This window comes from Octodon degus, unplaced genomic scaffold (assembly GCF_000260255.1).
Source record: "Octodon degus isolate 3935 unplaced genomic scaffold, OctDeg1.0 scaffold00043, whole genome shotgun sequence".
Classification (NCBI taxonomy): domain Eukaryota; kingdom Metazoa; phylum Chordata; class Mammalia; order Rodentia; family Octodontidae; genus Octodon; species Octodon degus.
In genome coordinates, this window is record NW_004524619.1 from 13,075,141 (window position 1) to 13,087,526 (window position 12,386).

General features: G+C 46.0%; 1 protein-coding gene across 1 annotated transcript in view; it reads right to left on the reverse strand.

The window, feature by feature from the left end:
- Window positions 1-11,065: 11,065 nt before the first annotated feature.
- Fhit (fragile histidine triad) overlaps window positions 11,066-12,386 on the reverse strand; it is a 407,319-nt gene continuing 405,998 nt past the window's right edge. The window contains exon 6 of the mRNA XM_012514830.1: window positions 11,066-11,254. Coding sequence (XP_012370284.1) covers window positions 11,066-11,254 — 189 coding nt within the window. The remainder of the gene's footprint in view (window positions 11,255-12,386) is intronic.

Here is a 12,386-nt window from a genome sequence, read left to right on the forward strand (position 1 = left end):
TCTTTCTTCTTCCAATTTTACACACACATATCTGATACTATGGATAACTGGTTGGAAGACAACACTATGTATTACAACAAATACTGTGAAATTTATATTACTTTGTTGAGTGAAAAATCTGTATCACCTGTAATTTTTTGCTGTTTTAATTCTAATTTGTACTCTCTTTAAAAAATAAAAAAGCAAAAAAGCTAGAGAGCCTAAAGGCTAACATCTGAACCCCTGCAGTGCAGCAATAGGCCAAACTTTCTCAATCAGGGGTAATGTTGCCCCCACACCATGGACGTTTGTTCATTGAAGATCCTATTAATTGCCAGGAGTTGTTGGGACAGTGCTGCAATTGGCGTGGAGTAGGTAGAAATGAGAGAACATCAACCCCAATTTTTATGAGTGCCAAGGCTGAGAAACACAGTTCTCAAGGCATCATTTCTAAAGGTCCTGGTGCCCAGCAGGCAGCATGTTTGGGGAACTGAGCAGAGGAGTCACAGCCACAGCCACCGGGCAGGAGGGAAGGGAGCAGGCAAGGGCCCGACTCCATTGTGCGTGCTGGGGCAGATGCACTTCAGGACGAGCGGGGCACAGGCACCTCCTAGCACTGTTTGTTTATCTCTTAGGGGCACAAGGGCTGTTAATCAGATGTAAAACTTGAGAACAAAAGTTTAATCTGTGAACAGTGTGATCCCCAATGGGCCAGCTGAGCTATCCCAGTTCTGTGTTTTCTCATGTGAAGAAATGTTCTCCTCAAGGACCTTTCATTTGGCCTCTGGCTAAAATGGGCAGGGAGCTCTCTGCATTTTGCCAAAGTACAACTGCACAGGGTTTGGAATCTTTCATGACTGTATGGTAGAGAATGAGAACTATCTGGGGAAAAATTATTTTATAACCAAATCCCAACCCTGGTTCTCACCTGCCCCTTGGAATTCTCCGTGTGAGACCTTTTCTTAAGTGTAGCATTAAGAAATGTTGTCTATATTATAGTAACCTTTGCAAATGTTTTGGTGGATCATTTAAAGTGCATTTCAAAGGGAGAGTTCTTTGAAGTGTCATGAATGTAGTTTACTCTCAGTATTCCAGGAACAAATATCTTCTCCTCAAAGACTTGATCAGCCTGACCTGGAGGGCTTAGCTTTAATGTTACCTCCAAGTTTACTGGATTCACTGCTGCCCTTTGCATTACACGTAGCCTGAGCATTACCAAAGCTTACTAAAATTGTATCATCTCAGGCTCAACCCGGATCTACTGACCCAGAAGTTGTGTTGCAATGAGGTCCCCAAGTTCCTGATATATATTCATCAATAGAATTTTTCTTTTCCTTCTGAAAATTGTTTGAAAGACGGTGCTCTAGCTGGATGGCAGATTTCCTCTCTGAACCCCAGATTCCTAATGAGAAACTACAACGGAGCAATTTGTCTGCTTTAAAATGCTGTGATAGCTCAGACTCATGGATCCAAATAGTCAGAAGTTGCTTATCATCAGGGATGCACTCTCAGAAATGTATCCTTAGTTCATTTCATGATTGGACAATTAACATAGACTGCACTTAAATCAACCCTGGTGATACAACTTGACCAACCACTCAAGGAGGCCCACTGATGCAGGGAAGACATGGTATACCTGAGGAGGAGGAGGCTGGTGCCTCTGAGCCTGATGCTTTACAGTAAGCATTGTTTTATAAATCTGAGTTTAAGAAGTACTGTCTTGTTACTTACCTTGTTGCTGAGACAAAATATTTTACCTATAAAGGTAAAGGAGGAAAGGTTTATTGTGGCTCATAGTTTAGAGGTTTCAATCCATAATCACATGGCTCCAAAGCAGGATGGTGTGGTGGATGGCGCTGCATGAAAGAAACAGTTCACAGCAGGCAGAAGGCAGCAGAGGCAGCAAGCAATAGCAGGAGCCCTCTTTCTGTCGCTTATATTTGACAAGGGCTACATGCCTTGGGGTGCGTAGCGCTCACACCCAGGGTAGGCCTTCCCATTACTCACACACAAGTCTATGCTAAAGTAATCAGTGGACTGATGTAGCAATCACAAACCCTTAATCCCAGCATTACACATTCTGGACTCAACCACCTCTGCAAAGCCGCGTCTAGGCTCACACGAGGTTTTGGATGGACGTGTAGACACAAGCCACCAGTACTCTACTCTAAAATAATTATTAAAGCATAGCATAATAAGTACAGAGTCATAGACTTTTATTATCATTATCAAATATTAGGTACTAGGCGTAATTATTATGTGCTGTATTTTTATGTCTGACAAAGCAGTAGGTGTATTTTCATGGGAATCACTGCCTTAGATATTACTATCTAAGCTTGAATTTAGGGTCCTTGCCCTGAACTACATCCCAAGGCCCTTTTATCTTTTGTTTTGTCCCAAGGCCTCACTAAATCATTGAGTTGCCAGGCTGGGTTTGAAACTACGACCCTCCTGATGATTGGAATTTGTGAGCTGCCCTATAAGTGCTTGAGATCAGGTTGTGCATGTGGCACGTCACTGACTGAAATGTTTTCTAGCACCTGACTGTAGTTCTCAAATAATTCTAGTAGCACAACTAGACGGAACCGGCAGAGCTCCTCCACCAGCTACATTCCCTGCATTTGCTGTGCACCACCAGGCTCTCTTCATGGCTCTACCCGCCAGCTCAGAAGGAGTATGTCTTGTTAACAGCCACTCATCTCTGGCTGACAGCTTGTCACTTGCTTGATCTGCCTTCTTCCATCACACAGCAGCTTCTCAGTCCAATTGCCATATCTCTTCCCATCAAAGTACTAACCAGGCCCGACCCCGCTTAGCTTCCGAGATCAGACGAGATCGAGCGCCTTCAGGGTGGCATGGCCCTAGACCAATTGTCACGTCTCTTGTGAGTTAATCTACTTTCCAATCCTCGAACAACTTCTGAAGGCCTGACCCCTTAACATGATCTTAAAAGTGATCCCAATGTTTTAGGGGGAACCCTAGTCTCAACTAGCACATTTCAGGGTTTCTAAGCACCTGTATCTGTTCATGCGAACATAATGCACAGTAGTATTAGGCTTGTCTTCTTCCTGGAATTCAAGCGGTAGGTTGTGTTGGTACCAGCCAGGTAGATGGATGACACTGTTACACAGATCTTATCTGAGACAGCTGCTGCCATGGTGACACCATGGACTGTCAAACAGGTGTTGAGTTGTAGTGAAGACAGGGGTCATAACAGCACATCTACGGGCCACGAGTAGAGGGGAGGGGGCCCATTGCACTGGGCCAATGGGCTGTGGGGAGCGGGTGGCGTGGGTGTCAGTGTGCAGTGGAGATAGCTCCACTGGCTGTTCTGAGGAAGAAGGGCAGGTGCAGGGCTTTTCTGTGATTGGATCTCTGCCAAAAGAAGTATAAATTTGGCTTGACAGGTCTTCCTGTTTTATAAATCTCATTATAATTGAATTTCCTTTTATTTTTCCAAAAGCAGTGAGTGGACAGAAGAAAATGCATCTGCAACAGCTCCCAGACTGTGGTTCTCTGGGGGAAGCCGATCAAACTCTGTGTCTCGGATGAGCCACATGGCTGTGCAAGGCATCATGAAGAGAAGGAGGGTATGCGTGTAAGCACACTGCATTCTGTCCCTCTTCTTTGAAGCCGCCGTACTCCTTTGCTGAGACCCCAACCTGTGACCTATTTCATCCTGATGACTTTTGTGGGCCTTATCCTTAAATCCAGTAGGTGGACCAAGCTTTCAGTCTCCAGTACCTCACTATGGAAACAAGCTTTGAGAAGAAGCAATCACAGTGCTCTAAGACTATAATCATAGCCAGATCCCAAATCTTTGTCTGAATCCAGGAATCTGCTTTTTCTGACAATTTCCAGAGGAGTCTGAGGATGCAAAAGTATAATTTTAAATCAGGTAAATAGAAATGATGAAGCAAAACCCCATCTCAAGGCACTAGAATCTCCTAGAGAAAATAAGTGAATTATACATGAAACTATTCATCTAAAAGCCAGCATAGTGGGATCGTGTGAGGAACAAGGCTTAGGATTGGGGGTCACTCAGAGCAGTAATCTTAAACTCTGGGCACTGTCCAGGTCCCAGGAATTCAGAAGAAAGATAATTTATTTTTTATTGTGCTGGCCAGCATCTGGAGACTTGTATGAAATGAACTTATTTATTTTTATTATGTATTTGTTACGAAGTCTTACTACACAGCTTGGACTTGTAGTGATCCTCTTGTTTTTAGCCTTCCCAGTGCCGGGATTACAGGCATGCACCACCATGCCTAGTCTTGGTGGCCAGCTCAGTGTGTCTGAAGATGGGGCCTGGGATCTAACCCCAGTTGCTGCACTTGCCTAAGCAGGTGTTTAGTCTGCTGAGCTATTTCACTGGCCCTGAGCTGAACTTCTAAGCACAGGTACAAATGTAGTTGAGGTTGTAACTCAAGTGCCTGAGGCCCATGTGGTGTGCGGGTGAAATAAACTAGTATGAGAAACAGGGGCAGTGGCGTAGGCTGATGTAGGTCTGAATGTTCATGGTCATGCTAGCAGAGACAGTTAGTTCTTGGGTAAAAAATGAACTGGAGGCCAAGTTGGCAAGTTAAACAAAACATAACTGTGGACTGCTACCTTCCCACTATAGATTTAGGATTCCTTATCTGAAATGCTTCGTACCAGCAGCATTTTAGATTTATGAATTTTAGAATTTAAGTCCATCAGCACAAATATAACCAGTGGAGCAACCCTAACCCAAAATCCCAAACCTGTTATGCTCCAAAATCCTTGGAGTTTCTTTCATACATCAAGGGGATCTCTAGCAGACACCAAGTAGATGTCTTATGATTTAGCTCAATTCTGACATTCTCTACTGAGGATAGGGTCAGATCTCACAGGGTAAGGTCTCAATCTCCTAAGACTGCCTTTCAACTTGGAAACCAATACTGAGTAGTAGGTTCTTACTTAGATGTCTGATTTACAAGCTATAAGTCAAGAGTTCCCATGGCCCCCTTGTCTGAAAAGGCTTAGTGCTTCTGCTTTGGGTGCTGGTGATAGAGACAGAGTATCTATTCCTTACTGTACCTCGCTATCACAGAATCTTAAAAGCTGCACAGGTTGGAGTTCTTCCTTCCTGGGGTAGGACCTCTAAATGTGCATTGCTCCAAAGTGCAAAGGGCAGTGAACATTCACATGCCTACTACTGTTCTCTGCATGACTGTTTCTCAGTGAAGTTGTCCAAGACCCACTTGTATGACCTGCTTAGCCATTTGACAGTGTGTGTGTGTGTGTGTGTGTGTGTGTGTGTGTGTGTGTCTTACAGTGTAGAGTGTAACATACTGCAGGTAAGACATAGTCCCTGCCCTCAGCAAGTTGATGCTTCAGTGAAGGAGAGCAAAAAGATGCAAGGTAGCGTATAAGCATGTGCTGTGACTGCAGGGTGAGGGCTACCGGGTAAGGAAGGGCCCTGACCAAGGGTAGGGAGTGGAGGCCGCTTACATCAAGTGGTCAGGTGAGCGCTCCCTGTGCCAATGGGAGACCAGGGCCGGTAGAGGGAAGACAAATCCGAGGAGGAGGGAATAGCACATGCTGAGGCCCGAGAGGCGGTCGGTGTGTGGCCTGGGATGCACTGGCCTCCATCTGGAAACGAGGGATTGGTACCATTCATTCAATCCAGAAATGCTCTGAGCTTCTATGGGGCAAAAATGCTGAGGCACAGCTCTGCTAACCCATAGGGCAGTGAAGCCAAGAAGAAAAGAGGCAATTGTGCTGCACAGTGACCAGGGTGGGGCCCCGGGCGATGGGAGCCAATGGACACCAGGAAGGAACTACCAAGGAGGGAGGAGGCCCTGGGCAGGTAAGTGAGTGTCAGAGCTTTGGGCATTCCAGAAAGTTGTGCATTGGTTTGGGGAATAAAGGCAGAAATAGCACAAACTCTGGAACTTGCCTATTTGATCTTTGCTCTGTGCTTACTAGCCTCATAGACTTGAACAAATTTCTCTTCTTATGTATTTAGTACAGCATCTACAGGGGCTCACTACACACTTAACTGTGGCTAACACACTTGTTCTAGTGTTCATGCTCACTGACATCTTGATTCCTCAGGCTGATCAGACTCGCAGTGATCCTCCTGCTTTCAGCCTCCCCAGTGCTGGGATTACAGCTGTGTGCTACCAACCCCAGTCTCAATCACCAGCTCAGCGCATGGGGGGCACCACATGGCATGTGGTGCCGGGGATTGAACCCTGGTCCTTGTGTCTGCCGAAACAATCTGCTGAGCTAACTGGTCAGGCCCTTTGAACAAATTTCTTGATATCCTAGTTCTTCAGTTTCTTCATCTATGAAATGGAAACAGTAACTGTGTTCTTATTCTCAGGCTCGGCCTGAGGAATCATGACGTCAGTGCACAGGAACACTAGAGCAAGTGTGTTAGCCACAGTCAAGTGCTCAGAACTTCTGAGCTCATGCTTAGGCCACAGCTGCTGTCTGTTTGGCTGGACAATGAATGGCTTCTAAGTGCTTCTACGCAAAACCCTAGATGGTTCTTTATTCCTTGTCGTGTAATTTCTGCTTTGTACATTAAAACCTCCAAGCATATCATCTTGGCCAATATTGTAAAGCCTCAAATAAACAACATTGGAAAAATAAACGTGTTTAGCTACACGATCAACCAAAAACAAAGCTCATTGCTGCTTCTTGAAGCCATATCAAGTCATGAACATGGTGAGCAAAGGCCCTTTTGCACGAAAGAAGCTTCAGGAAAGGATTACTTGGGCTCAGGCTCCCCTCCACACCCTGGCTTAGGAAACCAATGAAAGTCACCCTAGAGCCACAGAGAAGGAAGAACCCCCAGAAAGGCAGAAATGCTCAGCACCCCTTGAGGAACGAGAGCACCTCGCTGTCCAGCTCACTGTGCACACTCGCTGCTCTGCTGATGGATCCCAGCAGAGCCGACCCTGTTCTTGGCTGTTGGAATATATCATGGCAGCTCCGAGGTGCGATTTCTCCCCATGTTGCATTTCTGCTGAGACTGCGGGAGGGACTGTGCAGTTTCAGGTGAGCACTTCTCTATGTGCTCCACTCTTGGGGCTGCAGGTTTCCTTCCTCCTGCTTTCCCTGCAGGGCCCACCCCTCTAGAAGACAGATGGCTGGAGAGGATGCCAGGGCTGGCAGTACAGGGCTGGGCTGCTGGTGTGGAGAGTGAGGAGGGCAGGAAGAGTGGGGTGCGGGGCTGTGCTAGCTGCCTGCGCCGAGGCCAGACTGCTACTTCAAGAATTGGAATCAGTTCTCACTTCATTCACGCATTTGCTTGCTGTAAAAAATAACTGATACTTTTTCCATCTGTGAAATATAGCCAGAAAGGGGGACGAAGTTCAGGGAGGGGGACAAAGGTCAGAAGCTATAGGAAGGCAAACTGCTTTATTTAGGGCTTGTGAAATGGGGCAAGTTTCCTCCAGGCAAGGAGGTCAGGGACATCTTGGGGGCCCTTGAGATTGGACATCCAAGTGCAAGCTAGGATGGGGCAATTTAATGACCAGGAGAAGGGAGAGGGTGGAAGGAGAGGGGCCAGCCCCTGAGATGCTGCTGGGGCAGAAAGCAAGGTGCCTGAGTACAACAGGACTAAAGGGTAGCCAGCCTCTGCCCTCTCGGTTACTGACAGCTCGTACAGAACCTGGCCCTGGCTTGACCTCTGTCAGTCCTTAGTGAACCCTGATGGGATCCTAGATTTCTACAGGCAGGAATAAATTTTTATTTTTTGTATTATAAAGTTTTCTTTGTTTATTTCTAAATTTTGTTTTAAAGAGAAAAAAAGGGCCAGCCAAATAGCTCAGCAGATTAAAGCACCTGCAATCAGGCTCAGGGGCTGGGGGTTCGATCCCCAGGCCAACCATGCTGGTCCCACCCCCAGGGTGCACTGAGACTGCAATTGCGATTGGGCATGGTGGCACGTGCCTATAATCCCAGCTCTTGGGAGGCTGTAAACAGGCAGATAACTACAAGTCCGATCTAGTAGTGAGACCCTGAACACCCTGTAGAGCCTGCCCTAAAATACAGGGGAAAAAAAGAGAAAAAGGAAAATAAAATAAAATTTTATAATGAGGTAATGTAAAAGTGACAATAGTTAATACATTGTGTATTGTTGTCTTTAAAGTAATTACTTAGAGAACAAGATACAGGCATGAAAAATTATCCAGACAAAATTAGCAGAAGCTTTTCTTTTTACTGAAATTAAAAACTTCAACAACAACAACAACCAGTAATACAGGTATCTTAACTATCTCTCATATGGACAGTGTTGTGGTTTGTGTCTAGTTGTCCCCTGAAATCCTCATACAGTCATGGGGTGAGTTCTAGAGCTTGTGATTAATTTATGATCCAGTTCTTGGTTATAGGTGTGAGTGTAGCACCCACCCTGAAGGCAACACAAGGAGGGAGAGAGGCTTGCTAGGTGTTACAGCCGCTGCTCCACCCTTTGCTCTTTGTTGCCTTCCTCCGCCATGAGCTGCTGCCTTCTGTGATGTGCCACTCTACCTTGGAGCCAGACAAGTATGGACTGACACCTCCACAACCTGTGAGGTGTATAAGCCTTTCCTTCCTTAATTTCAGATGTTGGGTATTTTGTCCCAGCAATAAGAGAAAAGTAACTGAGACAGACAGATTTTAAGAGATGAAGTAATTTATTCATAGTCATACAACTTATGAATGACCTAGAGATTCAAATCAGGTTTTTCTGGTCCCAAAGTAGGACTCCTAAGCTGCGAATTTGAAATACATCATAGTGTGTAGAGACACCCACACTCCTGGACACTTCCAGTTTTAGCATAAAGAATAATATGAATAGACCCATTAGAGACAGAATAAATAGGAAATGGAGAGAACAGAAATAAGCAAAACTTGATAGCAAACCCCTAGATGAAATAGATAATGAATGATTGTGGTATATAGATGCAACGGAAGGACATTCTGACACACCACTACATGAGTGAACCTTAAGAACATCATGGAACATGAAGTAAGTCAACTGCAAGGAAGGGAAATGCTCTGATTCCAGTTGTATGAGGGACCTACAGCGGTCGAAGCACAGGCCAGGTAGATACTGAGGTCTTGGCAATTTCTTATAAACCATGTCTATGTAGAGATGGTACCTGACATTCTTTGTGTGAGATTAACTCACACTAATCTCAGTACCTGTGAGTTTCAGCGAGGTTAAGCAGTCCCCCAAATCTGCAGATACTGGCTTAGAACCTGAGTTGATCTGATTGCATAGCCATGCTTTAAAGCACCAGCCTCTCCAGCTTCCCGTCTTGCGCACAGCAGGAGATCAGACAAGATGTTAAAGTTGACTTTGCATTTCCAAGGAATAAAGCTAGAGCACATAATGGAGTCCATGACCAAGTCTAGAGTCAGCCAGAGTTAACTTCTGATCTTTCACCACCAAGAGCATCTCCTCCCTGCTGTCACCACATGCACACCTCTACATTGTCTATACCCCAGCACCTGGCAAACTTTGTCCTTTCAGTGTCCTGCGTCTCTGGATTTCTCCGTGTCATACCTCACAGCAACTAGCTTTGGGTCTAGGCATTAAGAGTTGTTTTTTTTGCAAAACAGTCACAGTTGCTCAAAGTGAACCCAGGCCTCTGAACCTCCATGCCTGCTCTTTTTTCTTTGAATAATGAATCAATTTTAATAGGAAAACAACTATGACAATAAAACAAGGGAATTGAACCATTGCTTGCATCAGAGAAGAAGGAATTTAAAGCAGGTGACATCATGAGGTCCAAGAGCATGAGCAGACCCAAAGATCAGTGTGACAGAAAAGTGCAGGTGACAGGGCACAAGAGTCCATCTGTGCACCCCTGCTTGAAACCTGAGCTCAGGCTCTGACCAATGTCAGTCTGTCCATCTAGCCCTCCGCTAGATTTCAATGCAGGATTTTATGAAGCAAATCAATACACAAGCTTAAAAACTATTGGCTTTATTTAATCTTCAATTCAGCATTAACTTTTTTTTTCAATACTATACCTGTTTTGTGCTTGACATCCTTCTTGATAATAGAAGGGGATCTTTTTTTTTTTTTAATTTTATTTTAGGGAAGGGTCTCCAGAGTGTTCGGGTTCTCACTACTAGATCGGACTTGGAGTGATCCGCCTGTTTACAGCCTCCCAAGAGCTGGGATTACAGGAGTGTGCCACCATGCCCAGTCTCAATCGCAGTCTCAGAGCGCCCCTGGGGATCGAATCCTGGGCCTGCAAGCACTTTAGTCCGCTGAATGATTTGGCTGGCCCTTCCTAGAAGAGGAATTGTGAAAGGCAGGAAAAGTGGTTGTTCTTATGGTGCTTTTATTCCAGAGGAGAGAGAAGGGGATTTAACTAACACATCAATATAGAAATAAAGGAGAACAGTAAGTTTTAAAGAAAGAGTTGCAACCAGTGATATGTCTGGCCTGGTATGGCTAAACGGCAGTCTCCAAAACAATACAAGTAGGGATCCTTTAGCCAGTTTCATGCTCTGTGGTTTCGAATGACTTCTGTTTCACGGTATTGTAATTGTTCCATTTTGTCATTAGTTAATCTCTCACTGTGCCTGAGTCTATAAACGACACTTTACTGTAGGTATGTATGGATAGGAAGAAATACAGTCTCCCCAGGGCTGGCTGTTAGCCGTGGAGGTAGGCATCCACTAGGAGAGACACAGTATTCAGTTCCTAATCCGTGGAAACTGAACATCATTTCTATGGCAAAAGCCGTGTGATTAAGGTGGAGAGGAGGTGTGCGTTCCCGGCAATCCACGAGCGTGCTAAAGCCGTCATATGAATTCTTTTAAGACGACAGGGTAATTCTGGACCCGATAAGAGACAGCACTGTGAGGACGGAGGTAGAGAGTGCAGTAAAGCAGCCCTCAGCAGGGAGCTGCAGCCCCAGAGGCCCAAGCAGGAGCCCGAGGGTTGGCCCCGGAGCACTCCTGGAAGCGGGGCTCCCGACACCTACGTCTGACCTCTGGCCTCCGGAACCGCAAGGGGGAAACGTCTGTTGCTGGAAGCCACTGACTTCGTGGTGACTGCGACAGCCAAATGGTAGGAAAAGCCTCCCCGGCCAAGGCCACGCTGAGGCTAGGCGAGTGGGGAGCACGAGCGAGCGAGCGTCCCCGTGAAGATGCGGGAGAGAAGCTGCGGGTGGAGGGCAGGCGGTGCAAAGGCCCGAAGGCGGCAGGGGCCGGCTCCCGGCTCTGGAGGAGGCTCTGCGGGGCGAGCGCAGGCTGCTGCCGCCGCAAGAGCGCTCTGCTGCCGCGCGCACCGAGACTGGACCGAGAGGGGCAGGAGCTCCAACAGGGGAACCAGGCGGGAATGTGCGAGAGAATCCACAGGAAGCGCTCCTGCAGGGAGCCACTGCAGAGGCTGAAGGGACAGGAGAGAGGAGATTGAACTAGGCCGTGGAGTAAAGCAGCATGGAAATCCTTTCTAGATTTGCCCAACGGGGAAGACTACGGTGCTGTGTGCTGAAATAGGCGAGGAGTGAGTTGAGAAGGGAAACGAGAGACCTTCCCTTAAAAATACAGGATGAGTACCGCTTATCTAGTGCTTGTGACTAGAAGTGCTTTGGATTAGGGAATAATTTTTATGTATATAGTATCTTAGGGGTGGGAGCCAAATGGAAAGATAAAAGTCTTATGTTTCACATATGCCTTATGCAGGTGATGTAAAGAAACTTTATACACTATTCTGAAATAATTTTGTGCATTAGCAGTGGTTCACGGTATGAGCCATGTTAAAACTCCAAAAGTTTTACATTTTGGAGCTATTAGGCTTTCAGGTTTCCTGATTAGAGATGTTCAGCTTGTATCAAATTTGCAACACTTACGGACTTTCAAAGCTCAGAGTAAGAGATAAATTTGGATTTAGGGATAGAGACTTAAGAGCCATCCCTATACCGCCATTTAAAATGTGACTCAGAAATACTGCTGAAAAGAGAGAGGTAGAAAAGAAGAAAAGCCCAGAGCAGGATCCTTGGGGGCTAGCGCTGAGAGAGCAGGGTGAGGAAGAGAAGCCACCAAGGGAATCTGAGACACTGGAAGATACAGGAAGTGACACAAGGAAAATATGAGAGGTCTCAGAGCTCAAGGGAAGGACAGAGCCCGGCGTAGGGCATCATCAATCATATCAACATTTATTTTTCTTGCTGGCTAATTTATGTGTACATTAATTGGGGAGTTAGTGTCTTAGTTTCAGGTTGGTAGGTGTCTTCTCAGCTGCTGTCTCATCCAATGATAGTGGAACCCTAGAGTCCCTTAGAAAAGATCCCCAGGGCTCACCTGGGCTTGGGAGACAAGCCAGCTGGCATCTGTATGGGGTACTGGTGTGAAAAGTTGGACAGGAGTTCTGTTCGTTTTACCATCTTGCCTAATCTAAAGGAAAGGAGTCAGTTATGGTAATG